Consider the following 20,791-nt stretch of genomic DNA (forward strand, 5'->3'; position numbering starts at 1 on the left):
GGTATCTGGTTTGGACTAACCAGAGGAAAAAAACCAATAACTTTCACATTAAGGTGTTCTGTAAGATAGTAAAATTATTTATAAAAGCTTATTTTCAAAAATATCTGATAATCTCTGCTAATCATTTCTTACAATGTTAAAATAATCCTTTATTGGGAATTTATATCACATATTTTCACTCAATAAATTAAATCTATCTTTCATTTAACTACAGAAACTATTTTTTTGCAAGTTAACTTAATGCAGCTTCAACATTAGAGTTTATGTTAAGCCATGATATTATCTTCTATACCTGCTAATACCTGATAACATAAGAAAAGGATGAGAGTCAATGAGTAAATATGAAGTGAAATATAAATTTATATATTTTTTTAAAAATCCTATAAATGACTAACATATCAAAGAGCTATGATAGTTCTAAGCAAGAGATTATTTATAGCTCCACAAAAGAATCCCAGGATCCTGTATTTAAAGTTAACTGGCTTACTATGTAGAGAACAAAAGGGTAGCAGGGGGAAGAAGAGATTTGGATACATGACCTCAAATACCATTAACAATCTTCTTATTTATTTGCAGCCTATATTTTGGGGTTTTCTGTTTGTTTTGCAATTCTGGCGATCAAACGTAGGACCTCATGCATGCTAGACTGAACTTTACAACTTGATTCCTAGCCTCCAGCCTCCTGTTTTTAATCTCAAAATTTCAGATGAAATTTTGCATTAGAGTTCATAAAATTCTAATGTCTGTTGTAATATAAACGTATACTTCCACGCCACAATTGTAAGTACAACTTATACTACAACATACACCACATTTTCTAGTTTGAGAAGCATGGTGTAAGAATAATCAAGTTAAGCTTTTATTCTGTTCCTTATTACCTCAAAGTTGATGAACTACTTACTTCAAATTGCTTTGGTTAGGCTGAAAGAGGAAGCAGGTAATTACTATATAATGAATCCATTCCATTACTTACTACCTATTCCCAGCTAACACTGACAAATCTTGTATACAAGGTAGAACACATTAGTTACATTAAAAGAAAACATCAAATTTCACTTAAGACAGTTCCAAGTTTTTATACTTGCATAGCTCAAGCACCACATGTTCAAAAATTCTAAGTGTCAAACTAAATAGCTGAATACAGCACACATTACTTGAAAGATTAAGGAATTCTAACTATATCTTTCTGAATATAATTTATTAAAGTTTTCAGAAAATTCTCCATAGAATTATAAAAACTTCATTACTATTAAACAGATTTCAGAATCATGTTAGCATTTATGTCCCCTAACCTGTAATAATAGTTAAAAGTCTATGTAATACAAATGCTTAAAAAAGAAAAGATACTGTTTAGAGGAAAATAAGACCTCTAAGTTTTTCTCTTAGGAATATAATTTGCTTTATAGAATGTTTTTGAGTAGTTAATATTTTGTCCCTCAACTATAGGAAATTAAGTAGTATAATATCTAAATACTATTCAATAGCAACACTTGAAAAAATAGAGATATGCTCTACAGTGTTTAAAGACAAAGGTGTGTAGTGTTTTATGAAGTTAAAGTACTTTCAACATGAAACTTTAAACAATAAGACTTTAATGCTTACATCAGATAATTCTGCTTACTAATTTTGTTCTGAATATTATTATTATTAACTAGGACGTTTACATTCTGCTTACCTTATTTTTAAAGTACTGTCTGGCATAACTCTTCACTTGTAAAACACTGCGACTTCCAATTAGCTTTGCAATTTTGGTCCACCTTCGACCAAATTTAGCCTGTTATTAAAATGGAAAAAAAATTGCTTTCGATTAGCTTACTTATCAACATTTCAAGCAATGGTAAATTTGAAAAACAAGTAAAACTATCTATATTCTAAACCACACAATGAAATACTCTATAGACTATGCTTTTTAAAATCAAAACTCAGGCTCTCCCTTGAACCTGGACTTCTGAAAACAATCCAAAATGACTTAAAAAATTATTTTCTTATAATAATATATATGAAGATCCATCACTTGTATTATCTAACTATATGCATTTGCACTGCACATTATGATGTTCCAAAATCTAAGATGTCCTTTAAAAGGAAATAAGTGCACAAAAAGGAGGTAGGTGACACTGGCCCTTTAAAGGATCAACTGATTATGTTCTGCACTAATCACAGAGTTTTCAGAACATCCATTGGACCCCACACAGACACTTTACACAGACAAGACTGAATCACAAATGAAGCAGACCTGCAACTAATGCCTCCCTCCTAGTGCCAAGGTTGTGCACCTGCTAACACTGAAGCTGCGTTAAGAAAAATCTGGGAACCTGAGGGCGCTCCCATGTTTTGAAGTAAGAAAAAAAAAAAGAACACACACAATTTTACATAAAAGGGATTTTTAAGTATCAAGTCTAATTCTCACTTAATACATAAATCCTCTTTGTAATATCACCAACACAAAATACTCTATTTCTCAAAGTAGCTCAACTATTCCAATTTTCAAGAATGCTTATAAGAACATACAAACAAAAAAAGAAAAACTACCCACAACTGAGGGAAGCAGACCCCAGGGAAGATCTACAAGTCAAACAGTTAAATCTCATGGCAACAAATCATCTTCAAAGATCTGACCTGAATGGCAAATCTTAATTTATACACTTACTTCTGATATTCATTAGAAAATCTGACATATGGACAATTTCTTAAAACTGAAAGTACTTCTGAGAAAAATGTTAGTAATTATAAATTAATTATTGAAGATCAGCACCTAGCAAGGAGCAGTGGCACAAGCCTGTAATCCCAGCAACTTGGGAGAATGAGGCAGGAGGACCACAAGTCCAAAGGTCTGCCTTAACAATTTAGCAAGGCTCTAAGCAACTGAGTGAGATCCTGTCTCAAAATTAAAACCTAAAAAGGGCTAAGGTGGTAAAGTGCCCCTGGGTTCACTCCCCAGTACAAAAACAGAAAAAAAGATTAGCACCTAATTGAGACTAACTTAATGAAGAATTAGTTCTCTTTTGACGGGAGGTAAAGGCAATTAAATAACTTGATAGCACAGAACACTTTTGCAGATAGGAGAGATTTAGATAAAAGTATAATCACTGGGGACATTAGAGATTTGGACACCCAAAAAACTGGAGAAAGGACACTAACAAGAGTAGCAAAGAAAACATCCAACTTCAAAATAAAGGGATAGTCTGTTACCAGAGAAAAAATAAGGAAAAACCTTCCTTAGTCATTCAGTATCACATAATTCCCTTTTCTTATGCCTGAGAAAATTCAGTGTGTATTCAAATTCTGTGGGTTAAAAAGGCAGGGAATACAACCAATAATTCAATGCTTTTTGTTTGTGAAAGCTTTCTAATTTCAAATATCTCTTAATGTAAATAGGTATGTTTCTATATAATGCTATATAAATGAATACATATTTGCTTAAAATGGACAAATAACTCAGGAAAGATATACGAAAGAGATGATGCTGATTACCTCGGAAGTGAGATGGAGCCTTAACACCCAATAACTAGACTGCACTTGACTTTTGAGCGTGCAAGTGCAGACCCCAAAAAATGGTTGAAAACAAACCATTTCATATATATGGATATCTGGTCTTTGTAAGGGGTAAAATATAAAAGCTGTCAGTGATCTAAAATAAATTACTGGTTAATTAAAGTTAGATTATGATGCAACAGACTGAAATCCCAATATAAAAAAAATCACCAGTACAGGAAAAAAAACCCTCAACATCATTTGGTATTCACAGAATTTATAGACATCATGGCTTTAACTAGAAAAACAGAAACACACTTCATTTCTCATCATCTGTAGAAACGTAAATATTTTAATTTGAACTTACAACTATTACATAATTACACAAATATTCTCTCTATATATCTAATTTCTTAAGTAATTTGTACAAAAGAGTAACATGTAACTTAAAAGAAAATATATAACCTACTCTTGATAGTTTAAAGACAAATTTCCTGAACATTTTGTTAAAAATTTCTTCATATTAAGGAATGTTTTCAGAAATAGAAACAAGCATACATCTTGTCCCCATTACATAACTTGTGCACATTTAAATATATTTCAGTGAAACATTCATACAAAAAAAAGTCTTCATATGTATGCGTGAAACACTTAAACAGTGTATATAATGCCAAATAGTTGAATTAAAAAAACTCAGCTGATCACCTAGTTTCACACATATGAAGCTTTGTTTTGAGAGAAAACATTAGACAACTAAATATTTTACCTTTTAATCCACAGTTGGTGTCATGTATTCAGATAACAGCATAATTTCTTGGATTTTACTAATACCCGAAAAATGTTATATCAAAATACTGATTCGAATCTATTTTAGTTGTTAGTTAAAAGAAATTCTCTTGTACTACACTATAAACATCATTACAGAAAAACTCATGTTGCTACATATGTAGTTAAAAACTCTGATCTCTACAAATTTATCTTATAACTCTATCAATATTTGCTTTTAGAATCATTTTACTATAAATTAAAAATTGCTCTATTTACCAGCCCTTGTTCAAACAGCTCTTTTTCTTCTACCGTCCACTTTACTGAGTAACTGGCTGGTTTTGTAGGAGAGTGTACCCTGAGGGGAAAAAGAGGAATTGCAAAAAAATTTCTGAAATGGAACATTCCATATGTATGCAACTAAAGATTATAGATAGCCATGGGCTAAAATGAGTCAAAAGAATTAAAAAATAAAACAAAAGTAGAAGGCTGCAGCCCCTACCTGGGGGGCTGTTGTCTATCTCTACTAAGGATGATAGGAGTCCCAGAAGATAAAATCCCTGAATCTGAGTGAGGATAAAACTAAAGACATCAAAAGAAGTCAATGTAATAACTAACAAAACAGGCCTCTTAGGCGAAATACAAAGCAGCAGGTGTTAATACATCCCCCAGTCCTAATGGCATGTGAGAGTTTAAAATAGTTCCAGAAATATCTCTGGTTTACTACTGTGTAAAACTATATAAATATTGAGCCAGAAAAGAAGTTGCAAAACCATGGCATTACACTTACTGCTTTTAAAACCATCTTAAGAAATTAAAAATAAAATGCTGATGAAGCTAATTCAACCAAGTCATTAATCCTTCTATTAATTTCACTTTGTTGTTGTTTATTCAGCAAAATACAAAAGTCAAAGGATGCTCAGTGGTCAAGTTCTTGCACAATTACCACTATGTAAATCCACTTTTTTTTTTGATACTGGGGGTTGGACCCAGGGGCATTTTACCACAGAGCCACATTCCCAGTCCTTATTTTTTTTTTTTGATTTGGCTTTTTAAATTTTGAGACAGGGTCTCACTAAGCCGAAGGTCTCACTATGTTGCTAAGTCTGGCTTCAAACTTGCAATTCTGCCTCAGCCTCCCAAGTTGCTGGGATTACAGGCCTGTGCCATCGGGCTCAGTAATCAATCCACATTTTAATAACTACACACTTAACAAGCTTATAAATGCTAAGAAATGTCAATTTTTTTTTTTTACAATTATCAGGAAAAGATATTTGTAAGATAAAGTTTCTAGATAATGCTTAAAAGCCATAAATTCAAATTAAATTTCTGCTGAAAATTGGCTAACACAACAATAGAAATCAAGTTAATTCATAATGTATTAGGTAACAGCCTTCTTAAAATTTCCCCATAAATCTCTATGAATTCATCCTTCCCATAATTTGATGAGTTGCCTCTATAGGGTCATAAAATAAATTCTAGCTAATAACATACTTATGGCATTCCTACATCTGTACAAGAAACTCTGTTTTAATATTTATTTTATTTTTTGCTTTTCCTCAAGAGAGCTGTAATTTTTGAAAACTATCCCATAATTTTTTAAATGATCAAAAAGGTTTTAAAAATATAAGCCAGAAGTACATACATGATTTTTGCTGTTTTCTGCGGACTGCACCACATGAAAAAAGAAAATAAGGAAGCTTGAGAAGAAATTTCTAAAAATGCATTGAGATGTTTAACAGTTATAAATTGATTTTACCTGTTCATTTGTTTTTTATTATCTTCCTTTTTATCAAGCCAGAATTTTCCTGGAAATGATTTTTTAGATAAATAATACCTGAGTGATTATTAAGGACACTTTTTAAAAAAGGTTAATATCATAAAACTTTTGTGTGACATATAAAATAGGCATTTATAGATTCATAGAAGTCATACTTGATTTCAGGCAAAACCAATTCCTCTCAAAGACTTTTTCCAAGTCTGCAAAAATTATGATAAAAATATTCATACCTCAGTGCTGTTACCTGTATAAGTTACATGTAATATCACACAATACAATGGCAGCACAAAATGTGCTATATATATGCTAGTTTCTCTTATCTTCCCTATTAAAAGTGAGAAGAAATATCCTTACTGTTTACATAATATTTTCTAAATTATATGGAGAACATAATAAATGAATTTAATTGATTGCCTAAGGTAATATGGGAATATTTGTTTCCATATTTCTAAAGATAACAGAGAAGAGTTCAGCATTCTTCTCTACCTTAAGAAAAAGAACACCAAGATCAAATCTACCAAGGATCTCCCTCCTCAAGTTCTTGAAAGTAGCCTATTGCAATACTGTTATAAGTCCAAAATATTCTTTACTTAACAAATATTTGTTGATTATACACTATACAAGATACTATGTGAAGTATTATGAGTTAAAGACAAAAAAAGGTAAGAAAACATTATCCCTATCTTCTAAATACTTACATATAACTCTTACTCTCATTATTTGTTTCCATATCTGGAAGTGAACAAGTAACTACTTAAGTGTTCATTAATCTAGAATTGTACTGTTCAATTCAGTGGTCACTAGCCATGTGACTCTTGAGTACTTGAACCATGCCTCGCACAAACAAATGTTTTCTCAGTATACACAGCACAAGATTTCAAACACTGAGTATGAAACAAAGAATGTAAAACATTTCATTAATGTTTTCAAAATAATATTTTAAATGAAATACATTACTAATATTAGATATATATATAAATGATACATTATCAAAATTAATTTTATCTGTTTTAGTTTTAAATGAGTCTACTAAGAAATTTTACATTATATGTGCCTCTCACTGAATTGCAATAATTTAGGCTATAACTGCAATGTTTGGGAAATGTTAAAAAATAAGAAAGCCCATAAGAAATTAACCTGATAAATCAACACAGCAGTAATTGGGATGAATTAATAATAATTATTAACATAATAATCTTTATAAGTAATAATATCAGAAGACATTTTGTTTAACCTTCCCATTTAACATGTAAGAAAACTAAGTCCCAAAGTGAAATTACCAATATCACACACAGATGAAAACAATGAGGAAAAAAGGCTAGTGGCTGGACCATGGATAAGAATCCACAACTTTGGGGGAAAAATATTCATTCTACAGCATTTGTTTTGTGTTTTGTACTTAAGATTCTTCCCACATAACACCTGTCAATTATAGAGTAAAAAGTGAGAACTTTTACATATTCTAATTTTGAGTCCTTAGAAAAATGAATGTCTCTTAGTTTTAGCTTACGTAACTTTGTAAAATGGAAAATGGAAACTTGGACTTCAGGTTTTAATTGACTTAAATATTGTATAAGTTCAGTTCAATACTCACATACCACACAGAGTTAGCTGACAAAACTCAAAAATAGGAAGTTGGATGTCAGACTAAGCAATAAAACAGAACTTGAAGAATAAAATGATGCTTTTTCATAGCTAGGAAACATGGTATTACATGATATCTGTCTATGACCAAGTAATACCCATCTAGGAATTAGAGTGACCTCTTGTCATTTTTACATTGATTTTTTAAAAAAATCTTTAATTCCCTCATAATCACTAAAGGATACTCTTCTTCCAACAACATTTTCTCAATGACAGCTCTGTTCTCTTCACTGATGGTGCTATCCAGAGTCCAAGGCTATTAAAAAAAAAAAAAAAAAAAAGAACATATATGTATATTTCTATTATGTTTTGAAATTATTTTGTTTTGGTAAATAAAAATACATAATATTATAATTACAAATAATAAGAGCTACTATTTACTGAGTGCAGACATCTTTGATTCTCACAATAATCATGAGATAATACTTTACGCTCCCCCATAGCACTGCGGCCTTTTAGGTGGAAGACAAGAGACCTCAAACCATGTCAAATTCAAAGGCTCATGCTCCTCGCCACAATGAGAAAACAATGGCTATTATATACGAGGAGTTATTAGGCATCAGATATAATTGCTAGACATTTAACCTATTTCCAAAACTCACAATTCTTTTTCCCCCTCAGCCATAATCTCTCTGTTGATGATTGTGCTTATTTTCAACTCCAAAGTTAAAAATTACCAGCTCATATATCTTCTCCAAACTTAAATCCAACTGTTCACTCAAGACTTCCTCTTGGATATAACTGGCTTCTCAAATCTAACATATTCAAAATAAAACTTACCATCACATATCGCCACCTGCTTCTTCCACTGCTTTTCCAACATCATAAAACGAATTACTAGTCACTAAGTTCCTCCATCTAAAAACCCAGTAATTATTGTGGATTCTTTCTTTTCCTCAATATCCAAACAGCTCTACCTCAAAAATATGATTCAAATCTGTTCATGTCTATTTCTCTTATTACCAGTAGAGCCAAGCCACCATCATCAAACCTTGCTTAGATTACTTTAAGTGTTTCCTAACTGGTCCCTTTGCTTCCGCTCTTGCTTCCCCTCCAATCTAATCTTCACCCTAGCGCCCCAAATTAATTGTATCAAAATGAACTTACCCATCTGTATAAAATCTATATAAAGTGGTTCAGTGATGATTCGGTAAAATTTAAGTCCTTTAGCATACATATAACTCACAGCTCTAAATGACAAGAATTCTTACCTGCTTCTCCAACACTGTCATACCTCTCTTTCCCACTATATTCCAGATATAGAATAGGGCTCCTTCCTTCAACCAGAGCTTCTGCAATTGCTGTTCCTTTTGCCTAGAATTCTTTTCTCAACTTTTCACCTATCTCCCCATTCTTCCCATTACTTTTCAGCTTAAATGTCACCTCCTTGGTTTCCCTAATTGACGATTTATCTCAAGAAGGCTCCCCACCCTGGTATTCTCAGTTAGCACTTTATTTCCTTCATAATCTACATATGGTTCCTCTACTTATCCCCTAACTCTCCTATTGAATATAAGCTCCTTGAGAGTAGGACCATGTCTGTCTTGATTACAGTTGTATTTCCCAAACCCAGCCTAGTGTCTGACATATAGCTGGTATTCAATAAATAACTGATAAGCAAAGAAATGAAAGTGTACTTGAAGAAACAAAAGTTCACAAATCTGAGAAGTGGTAATTTGTACCTAAACCAGCTGGCTCCAAAGTTGTTTCTCAATAGGCCATTTTTCAGTCAAAAGAAAAATGATGTTTCTTCTATTTTTAAAGTAAGAAAAATGTTTTTACATATTACCTGTATTATTTGTGAAAACTAATCCTCTGTTAAAAATTAGAAAGAGGCACTCCAGGCAATGATAACAGTTTAAATCACCTGATATTTTCATAGAATACTTACAATAAGGCCATTCTCATTTCTCCAGGATGAATCCAGATAGTGATCTTGTTGTAAATGCAATGCTTTATTTTCATCATTTCTGTAATAATTAAGAAAACGGCTATAAAAGAGAAGTATCAGTTAATGGTTATAGCACATGCTCAGGGACTAGCCAAGTGTAGATGTTAAGCAAATAGTTTCCTTCTCCCCTTAAAAAGATTTAACATGGCAAAAATGCCCACTCTAGCTCTTTGGCCTATAAGGAAAAAAATACAGCAACCACCACATATTCTGTGGCCATCAACTTCACTTCAGTTTTGGTTCATGAGTATTCATGTGTACAAGAACTCAACTTTGCAATTAAACTGTTTAGCTATATCTAAACCATAAAAACCTCCATTGATAGCACCAACCTCAAAAGGAAAGGAAAAAACTAGACGGAAGAATCAAAATAGAAAGCAGTAAATGAAGTTTTAATAACACCTCATATACTTTCTCTTTTTTGTACTGGGCATTGAACCAAGGGACACCTTACCATGAGCTACATCCCCAGTCCTTGTTATGTTTTAAGACAGAGTCTCACTAAATTGCTGAGGCTGGCCTAAAACTTGCAATCCTCCTGCCTCAGTGACCCAAATCACTGGGATTACAGTAATGCACCAACACTCCTGGTCCAACTCATATAATTTTTAAAAATTAATTTGGGTTATCTGGGGGATAACCCTGAATCCATCAGGGAATCAAACCGTTAATTCTCTCACTCCTTTCATTGTTATAACAAGTTACAATGTATACCATATAAGCAAAAAGGCTAAGTTCTGAGGACCGTTCTGAGGACCACAAACTGTGATATAATTAAATGTAAAGTTTTGCTTTTGTACACCTGAAGTTACAAAGTTTTCTAGTAATTGATTTTTCCCAGACCAAAATTTTCCCCAGGTTTAAATTCAAGGACCAACTCTGATCTGGAAGAGGCTAAATAAAGGATTCTGACACTTGTATCAGCAAAAGGAAGTCTCTACTCAAAAACTAGGTGTACCAAGAGTGTGGGAGGTGGGACTGGTATCATTTCAAGTGCATTGCAGGAATCTCTTCAGAGGGTATTCCTTAACCAGGAAGGATGAGCAATATCCACACTCTGGTGTATGCATATGGACACTACCCAAATCTCCATAAGTAACACAAATCAACATGTGTAAGTCTAAAATCACTTTTTCTCCCAAATCTGCTATTCTTCCATTGTTCTTTACCCCAGTGAATTGCACCTTCACCTCCATGGTTATCCAAACCAGAAATCTGAATCCGCCTTCTTTCTTTAAAAATCATATTCAATCTGCTGCCAATTTTACTGTTTCTCCCTTTTTCAAACCTAGTCTTTCCACTGTATTGATACCCAGCTCTGAAATCCCAGTTTCAGACCTGTCAGTTTTCCTGAATAAGAGAGAAAGCTGATAAGCTATTCATCTTCTCTCATCTTTCTTCACTTTTCTCCATCTGACACCATATACGGTTTATTGTCTGTCTTATCCAACAAGAATATTAGTTCTGTGTGAGCAGGGACTTGGTTTTTATAACTGTTATTTACCCAGGGTTTGGCATGTAAAAGGTGCTCAATCCATATTTGTTAAAGGATTAAACAAGGTAGATGGGTCACAAATCACACAGGTCTCTAGCAGTTAGGGAATGAAGATTTATCACAAAACCAAATGGGGATTGAAGGGAATAATATGGTCACATTTGGTAAGAAAGACTAACTTTAGAAAGAATAAAGGGGGTCAAGGAGACAAGGACCAGCACAGAAATGATTATAAAAACACAAAAGAAAGGTGTCAGCAACTTATACCTAAGGAATTAACAGTGTGACCAAAATTGAATACATTTGAGAGGATATTTAGACAGCATGAACTGTTCCTTAATAAATAATAGAATGGGAGAAGTAGAAGGAGGTAAGGAAAAGGGATAAAATTTACATTTGTGCCTTTTATGATTGGATGGATGGATGTTGTTGCCACTTAGTGAACTAGGGAACATCAGAGAGGCAGGTTTAGTGCAGAAAGTTTATAAAGATTGAAGTACTTGTGGGACATACAAGTGCTGATAGATTAAGAGTTGGGTAAATTAATCTGAAGCTCAGGAGAAAGATTTGGGTTGGTGACAGATTTGGGAAATATTTGAATATATTAGGTTCAACTTGAACTTCCATTTAAAAAAAAATGGAAGAATACTGGCAATATTTCAAATGGGTCAATCTAACAAAAATTAAGACTTGAGAGATGGTATCACCAGTGATTATGAAGAAGCAGAAGACCAATGACAAAACCCCTTTTAACATGGTGATTTGAAGAACAAGCAGAAGAAAAGAAAGATAAGAAGGAATGGGAAGAGTAGAAGGAAAACGAAAATGTCATCTTTTAACTTTGGTACCTAACACTCAGCAAGTGGTTAAAGGCAGTATGCTTTAAATTTATGTCCAAGGGTTCCACAAATGCTATCAACAGCTGTTATTACACACTTCGGGGGGCACCAGTCATACTAAATTCTAGATTATTTTAGCCCCATTCACAAGAACATAATGTCAATAAGGCTCCTTGGAGTCCATCACAAACTAATCTTTATAATTCTGCTTATATAAGACATACTGAAGAGCCACCACTACACCTAAGGCTGAAAAAATAGGAAGAAAGAGAAAAGGGAGAAAAATTAAACACAATCAGAAAAATTAAGATAAAACCATGGAATAGGCATAAAGCCAAAGCCCTCAGATGATCTTTAGGGTTTCCAAGGCAAATTCATTTCTTTATGGACTGCAGATAAGTATACCTGTCCACTTAGTTCACTGACTTGTTATGAAACATAAATTATAGCAAACACTCAAAAACACTTATTTAAACCCCACACAAATGTGGACAATTGTTATTACAGACTTCCTACTTATCTGAATAGCTTTAGACTGCTCCGCCTTAAAGATCAGTAGGAGAATAACTATATAAATTTAACTACTCTCACATTTTTATAGTTCTTCAGAGTTCACACCTAAAATTCCCAATCTTAGTGCCTCATGGTCCGGGTGGGTACTTTTTTCCTCAATTCTGAGTCCTGATATCAAAAGGAATTACATGAAATTGCCACCTTATATCTCAAAAATGGCCTAATGCTAGTAATTTCATATGATTCAATTTAATACAGTTGTAGACAGATATCTCAAAAATGACCTAATGCTAGTAATTTCATATGGTTCAATTTAATACAGTTGTAGACAGTTTTAAGTAATGTAATTGGATGCAATTAGAACAGGTCTGATTCCTTCCCAGTCTAGGCACTTGCCATTACTAAAAGGCGGCACATTTCTTACTCAGAAAGCAAAGCCACAAAAGAGGTTGTTTCAAACCACACCATCCCATTCTGCTGAAATGGGTACTAAATGATTCCTTACTAGGTGCTTAAAATATCAGCCCTGAGGATGAGGACTTATTTAATCCTCACAACAACCTTATGAGATACATGTCGTGAGCCCCACTTTACACATGAGCGGCCTGAGGCTCAGACAATTTAAGCATCTTGCCCAAGGTCACAATGCTAGTTACTGGTTGAACCTGCATATGCAGAAGGAAAACCTAGAACTGTCCAACTCCAAAATCTGGTCGCTTTCCTTTAAGTCATTCTGCCTCCCAATTACCTCTATGCAGAAAAAGGAACGAAACGACTCGACCAAGATCGCACTGATAGCAAGCGATGGAAGAGGGGTCCCTGAGCTCAGGTCCCATCTACTAGATGCACTCGTTCTAGTAACTGTCGGACAGACTGAAGCAGAGGGAATGCAAGAAGGCATCCGAATTGTTGTAGCAAGTGCAATAAGCTAAAAGAAAACTGCTCCCTCACAGCATCTCTGTAAAAAGTTAAAGAGCCATGCGGATACTTGAATACCGGAGCTCAAGTACCACTGGGCTAGGCTCAGGATAAGCTAGCGGGCGGAACCCGCAAGTGGACTTCCGGGATGAGAGTAGACTCTGGTCCAACCCAGTCTTCTCTTTCCCTGTCCCTTGCCGGACCCGCAGCCTTTCCAAGGTCCTCTCCTCGCATCTGTGCCCGCCCCCATCCCGGTGAGACCCTGTCTCTGCGCCTCACCCTGACAATGTCGCCGCTGCCGCCGCCGCCACCACGTCCCCTTCGATATCCACCTCTGCCTCCTCAGCAGCCATGATGGCACCTGACCCCGTCAGTCTTCCCGAGAGATACCGCGAGAGGTGGCGCACCGGGGGCGGGGCCGAGACCGATGCGTCACGGGGCGGAGTTAAAACCTCGCCCAGCCCCACCCGTGCTAGGGAGGCGGGGCTGCCACAGAAACTGCGCCTCCAAAAGTTAGGGCAGGTTCGTTTAAAATGTTTTGACGTGTGAAGAGCTAGGAAAGTGACCCAGGCAGGACTTCTTGTGTCCTAGGACAGATTCTTTGACGCCTCACTTCTCTCATATGTACAGTGGGGTTAAGAGCAAGTATCTTTCTAGTAAGATGAAAAAGTCAAATCGGCCCTACTTTGTGAACTGTATGTATGTGGCAAACATGAAGGACACTTATCTGCTGGCTAAATTTCTCTGTCTCTCTTTCTCTGGAAAACTTCACTTGTGTAAAGTGCAGAAAGACTTATATTTCAAAATGCAACAAAAAATATATGAATATAACTTATGGCTGTGCTTTTTTATAGAGATCTCTACAATTCTAAAATCACTCTCATGACTGTTAATCCTTATAATAACCCAGCGAGGCAAGCAAGCCCATATCATCAGTTGTACTTCACAGATGAAGAACTGAAGGTCGGAAAGTTAACATGATTGCATAAGGACAGCACTAGGAATTCAGACCTTTTTGACTCTTAGTGTTCCCTGCCTATAAATCACCATTATTAGGAGCTCTTGAGGATAGACTCCATTTCTGCCAAAACTTTACAACTTTTCAAGAACATAGACATTTACCTTACACATTCCTTTACCTTACTTTACCAAGGATTCCCATGGTTGTAATCATTGACTCATTTGTCTGCGCACCGCCCCACCCCCCACCAGGATTATGAATACTTAAAGGACCAAGACTGTCTGGTAGTATTTATACTGCCAACGTTCAGCCTGGTATCATAAATGTAGTAGGTACTCAATAAGTATTGAAGAGGTGAATGAATCAGCAAAATGAGCTTATTTCCCACATTATTCTTTATTTGCTTCATCTCACTTTTGTTTGTTCTCAGAGCATAAGGTGGGCTGCACTATGAATGTGATGGCAAGAAGATAGAGAAGAAGATTTGTAAAGATGAGAGCTCAGTGCTCAAAAACTACTGTAACATTTCATCCCATTCAAGTCAGAATGGCAATTATCAAGAATACAAGCAACAATGTGTTGGCGAGGATGTGGGGAAAAAGATACAACTCATACCTTGCTGGTGGAAGCGCAAACTGGTGCAACTACTCTGGAAAGCAGTATGGAGTTTCCTTAGAAAACTTGAATGGAACCACCGTTTGACCCAACTATACCCTACGGACTTAAAATCAGCATACTACAGTGATGCAGCCACATCAATGTATATAGCAGTTCAATTCACAATAGCTAAACTATGGAACCAACCTAGATGCCCTTAAACAGATGAATGGATAAATAAAATGTGGTATATATACACAATGGAATATTACTCAGCCATAAAGAAGAATGAAATTATGGCATTTGCGGGTAAATAGATGGAGTTGGAAAATATCATGCTAAGTGAAATAAGGCAATCCCCCCAAACCAAAGGCCAAATGTTTTTCTGATGCTGGTCCATAATGGGTGGGGTGGTCAGGGAAAAATTGAGGAACTTTGGTTTGGGCAGAGGGGATTGAGGGGAGGAGAGAGGGAAAGGATGGTGGAATGAGACGGATATTATTACCCTATGTACATGTCTGATTGCATGAATGGTGTGACTCTGCATTGTGTACAGCCAGAGGAAAGAGACTTGTGCTCCATTTGTGTATAATGAGTTGAAAAGCATTCTTCTGTCATGTATAATTAGTTAGAACGAATTAAAAATTTTTTTAAAACGTACTGAACACTGTGAAGTCCCATTCTCAAGCCACCTTGGGGGTGCCTTCTGTTGTCAAAGGGCTTATTCAGTGACCAGCCCCCATGATAACACCATGTCTGCATAGAGTATGCATTTTAAGGTGTCTGTTGAATTTAATTTAGAGTAGATTTAGGATTTATTGTACATGGGCTAGACAGCAAAAGAAATATAGAATAGATCTGTGCGTGGTGGTGCACACCTGTAATCCAGCAGTTCTGGAGACTAAGGCAGAAAAATCTCGAGTTCAAATCCAACCTCAGAAACTTAGTGAGACCCTAAGCAACTCAGTGAGATCTTGTCTTTAAATAAAATATTAAAAAAACCTGGAAATGTTGTTCAGTTGTTTAGCGCCCCTGGGTTCAAATCCTGGTGCCAATGAACAACAAGAACAACAACAAAAGCCCTGAAATGTAGAATATAGAATAATAGATGTGCCTTGCCTTTAACTGACATTTACACAGGTAGGAATGAGGATCCTGGCAACACTGGATATTCGTTGTATCAATTTAGAAAGACACCTCCCAGAGCATAATGCAGAATACTATGTGAACATTGTCTCTGCAGGCTTTCCTACTCCAGGATCCTACACTGGTAGGCATTGAAATATATATGGAAGGAAGGAAAAGGTGCACAGAATTCAGACACACCCCAAGTCATCTCAATGCCTCCCTCAACAGAATCCTTAGTTTGAAACCCTACTGCTTAAATGCCCCACACTATGTACTGGGTTAGCTGGCTTTAATGAAACCAGCTCCATAAGGATCTCAATCCCAACCCCACCAGCCAGTACTGTGCTACAACCTCCCATGCAGGTGAACTCTAGAGACTTGATCTGCTTTATTAAATTCCCCATTCTAGAGGCTTGCAACTGTGGGACTTTGTGAGAGATCTGTTTTTTTAACCAAGTAATCTGAAAGTGAAATGAAGAATTCAAAATTAATATTTTACAAGTTTTTAGAGTTCCTACTGTGCTCAGTAATAGGGAAATGACATTGGATAATACTGACTCAGTTACTTCCCTAATAAAGTCAATTGAACATGTGACATCAAGACAACAAAATAAACTATGATGGAGCATTTACAGCTTGTCTTAGTCCATTTGCTGCTGTTATAACAGAACACCACCAACTGCGTAAATTATAAACACAGAAGTTTATTCAGCTCATGGTCCTGAAGGTTGGGAAATACAAGCACATGACACTAGCAACTGGTGAGGGTCTTTGTGCTTTGTTAAAACATAGCAGAGATGCAAGCAAATACGCATGAGATGGAGAGAGAAGTCAAGTCGACTTGCCTTTAGGTCAAATCTACTCACAATAACTAACCCACTCCTGCCATAAGGACAGTAATTCCTTCGTGACAGCAAAGCACATATGACCTAATCATCTCTTGACGATCCCACTTCTGAATGCTGGGACAATGGAAATTAAATTTCAACACAAATTTTGGAGGGGACAGTCTAATCATAGGGCAGGCTGATGTGAGATCATGGAAGAGGACCACTTGGCCCAGAATGAAGCTTTTTCTTGTACCATATTTTTGAGAAGAATACTCATCAGTCAAAACTTGAAAGCAATGCTCTAGACTCTATGAGATAAAAATAGAGACTGTCTATAACCTAAAGATTTAAGAGCCAGGGGAAACAATTAGAGGAAATTCTGTAGTGCCTACTACTCATACAGAGCCCGGAATAGTGCCTACTTCCATTAGTCAGATTGGAACTCCTTATGGTTCACAGAGCCTTACACAGATGATGTGAAGGATGTTACCTAAGTAGTAGAGAATAATTAGCTCTAGGTAGAGCATTACTCTGGTGCTGTCTAGCAAATCTTTTAAAGACAAGACTTGAAATGATCAAACTGTTTCCAGATAATCTAACCACACCACTCCCCAGAAAAAACCCCAAGAATATTTATATGAATAAAAAAATCCAGCCCTTAGAAAGGTAAAATTTATAATATTTGGCATCCAAGTATTAGGCATGCAAATCATTAAGAAAATATGAGCCTTAATTAGGAAAAAAAATCATTTGAAATCCTCCAGTACTGACATGGCTGTTAGACTCTTAACTGTATCCTGTATGTTCAATAAGTTGACAGAGACATGGAAAATAGTAAAAGGATGAAATTGAACTTCTGGCATGAACACTACAATGTGTGAGATGAAAAATACACTAGTCAAAATTGATGACAGACATTGACAAAGAAAGGATTAGCAAAACTGAATACAAAATAAAAAGAGACCAACAGAAAGGAACACACAGAGAAATAAAAAAAAAAAAATTAAGAATGAACAGAATCCCTGAGCTGTAAGGAAACTTCAAGCATCCCAGTAGGTATGCAATTGGATTCTCTAAAAGCAGGGGCGAGGGGGTCACAGAAAATATCTGAAAAAAAAAAAAAAACAACTGAAAAAAATGTCCAAATTTGAGGAAAACTCTAAACTCATAGATTCTAGAAACTGAAGAAACTCTAAACAGAAAAAAATAAATAAAAAATATACTAAAACCCATTATAATCAAATTACTCAACGCCAAGATCTTGGTTTTTTTACCAAGTAATCTGAAAGTGAAATGAAGAATTCAAAATTAATATTTTACAAGTTTTTAGAGTTCCTACTGTGCTCAGTAATAGGGAAATGACGTTGGATAATACTAACTCAGTTACTTCCCTAATAAAGAGGAAATCTTGCCAAAGGAAAAAAGTCATGTTACCTATGTAGGGACAAAGAATGATACCAAATTTCTTGTTGAGAACAATGAAAGCAAGAAAACCTAAAAGCAAAGTAGAGAAGGAGTGGGGGAAATCAGCTAACTTAAAATTCTATACCGAGTAAAAATATTTTTCAAGAAATGAAGGCAACATAAAGAGTTTCATAAGGTACAAACTCTGAAAGAACAAGAAACATTAGAGGACACCTAATTGGGCAGAGGGAAATTATATGAGATGGAAATATGGGTCTATATAGAAGAATGGAGAGCAGGGAATAACAACTGCATGGGTAAGTATGCAAGATTTTTTCTTAGCATTTAAATTTCTTTAAAAGAATATTAGCTATTTAAAAATAATACCAATATAGTATGAGATTTGTAACATATATGCAAATAAAATGTGTGACAACAATGTAAAAGTCCAGGAAAAAAAATGCAAGCACAATATTGTAAGGTTCTATGCTATACAAGAAGTGCCATAATGGCCCTTGAATATGCTATTACTGTGATATGTTAAAGATTGTAGTACAAATCCTTGCACAATTACTAAAATAACAAAACCACATTTGAATGTTAAAAATTTAAAACTGCATTAATAAATGACTTGTAATTTTTTAAATAATAAAAGAGGGTGATTATTAACTTGCTAAAAGACACAGATCTAGGAAGTAATAGGGCAGGAATCCAAAGTAACAAAGAGATTATTTTTTCTACCCCAGACTTTTTCGTGTGTGTGTGTGTGTGTGTGTGTACGTGTGTGTATGTGTACACACATATATATCTTCACAGTTAAGTGGGAGACCACCTCATCAATGTAGAGATGGTCAAGTAAATATAAAGAAATGGAAGGACATTCAGGCCTTAATGAATTTTCACATCTAAATTCACAGTGATTGATGCTGTCAGTGCCTTTCCAAACAATGTCTAAGAAAAAGGAAGCTGAATGGGCTGGGGTTGTAGCTCAGTGGCAGAGTACTTGCCTAGCACTTGTAAGGCACTGGGTTTGATCCTCAGTACCACATAAAAATAAATAAAATAAAAGTATTGTGTCCCTCTACAATTAAAAAAGTAAAAAAGAAAAAGAGAAAAAGGAAGGTGGAGTGTTACAGGTTTCTGGTTGAATATGGAGGAAGAGCCAAATATTTTCTGTCCCCTTAGCCTAATCATATGTGCTTTGATAACCTCTATGAGAGGATGGATTTTTTTCTTTTTATTGCTTTATTCCTATGGACTACATCAGTGTTAGTTTCATAGCAAGTGCTCAATAAATATCTGTTGAATAAATGAACAAAAAAGAGCCAAACCAAAATGAACACACAGAGAAATTTTGAAAATTTGAAAATGAATAGAGAATCACTGAGTGGTAAGGCAAATTTGAGCACCCACTAGTATGGATGCATTTGGAGTCTCTGAAAAGCAAGGATGGGTGGTTTCACCCCTGCATGGAGCCCTTACATGGAAACACAGCTAACTCTCCTTGTTCTAACTCCAGATTCAGAAAGCAACCAACTTATATATATTGTGATTTATCTTTTCACGAAACAAGAGAATGGATAGATCATACTGATATGAGCTTTACAGACACTTGGCAGCTACAATTCTCAATGCAAAGAGCAACTTGGCAGGCTTATGGCCACATCAGTCTTGTGAGCCTTTCAAGTAGTGTGAGTCACTGAGGTCTGACCACTCTGCTCACGAAGAGAACAAGCCAGTCCATAGGCTCTTCAGGTGTGTTCCAAGCATCCCTTCCACTATCTGACCTTGTCACATCACTTTTACTATTTATTCTTGTTTGTTTACAAAAAAACAGAGAGCAAAATGGTCAAATTCAAGCTAGTTATCTCTGAAATTTAATAATTTACTTCCTTTGAACAATGTTAAAAGTAAGTCTTCAGGGAGACCATATATTTAGATTTTTATTCTTGAAATTAGCTTTTATTTTTACTCCTAATCCTCTTAAAATGTCATTATATATTTAAAAATGCATAACGCTTATGTAGAAATGAATATTTTTATTCATTATAGTTTTCTGTTTTCCTGCAAACTGAATGAATATTGGGGTAATTTTAGACTGGAAGGGGAGAAACATGAATTATGGGTAGAGAGGATGTGTCGGGGCCAATATGACCACATATCATATGCCAGGTATCATGTAAGGTAGAATCTTCTTTGACCTTCCCAGGATTCCTGCCAAGAAAGTATTATTATCCTCATTTGAGAGGTAACTTAAGATTAACTTAAAATTCAGAGAGTTTTGAGTACACAGCTAGTGAGTACCAACCATGACTATCTGACTCTATACCGGTTCAAGTGTACTTTCATATTTTTTACAGTTTGGATTTGAAATGTCCCCGAAAGGCTCATGTATTGAAAGTTTGCATTTCCTCAATGCAGCAATGTTCAGAGATGGGGCTTTGGGGATGTGATTGGATCATGAGGGCTCTAATCTCTTCAAAGGAATAATT

The 20,791-nt window shown here is 35.3% G+C and overlaps 1 protein-coding gene across 5 annotated transcripts in view; it reads right to left on the reverse strand.

Annotated features, from left to right (window-relative positions):
- Window positions 1–13,782, reverse strand: part of LOC306638554 (deubiquitinase MYSM1-like) — a 41,139-nt gene extending 27,357 nt beyond the window's left edge. The window contains exons 1-7 of one of the 5 annotated variants that reach the window (XR_013757493.1): window positions 13,659–13,763; window positions 9,555–9,654; window positions 7,849–7,919; window positions 5,999–6,076; window positions 5,885–5,908; window positions 4,519–4,597; window positions 1,676–1,774 (exon numbers count right to left, since the gene is read on the reverse strand). Coding sequence is in view for 4 of the 5 variants with exons in the window: in XM_079101777.1 (XP_078957903.1) it covers window positions 1,676–1,774; window positions 4,519–4,597; window positions 5,885–5,908; window positions 5,999–6,076; window positions 7,849–7,919; window positions 9,555–9,654; window positions 13,659–13,732 (525 nt within the window). In the remaining variant the exon portion in view is untranslated. Of the gene's footprint in view, window positions 1–1,675; window positions 1,775–4,518; window positions 4,598–5,884; window positions 5,909–5,998; window positions 6,077–7,848; window positions 7,920–9,554; window positions 9,655–13,658 lie in introns of all 5 variants that reach the window. The other 4 variants (XM_079101777.1, XM_079101774.1, XM_079101776.1 and 1 more) reach the window with 4 other exon arrangements.
- Between the last annotated feature and the right edge of the window lie 7,009 nt (window positions 13,783–20,791).

The sequence above is a fragment of the Sciurus vulgaris genome, assembly GCF_902686455.1.
Source record: "Sciurus vulgaris genome assembly, chromosome: 1".
Lineage (NCBI taxonomy): Eukaryota > Metazoa > Chordata > Mammalia > Rodentia > Sciuridae > Sciurus > Sciurus vulgaris.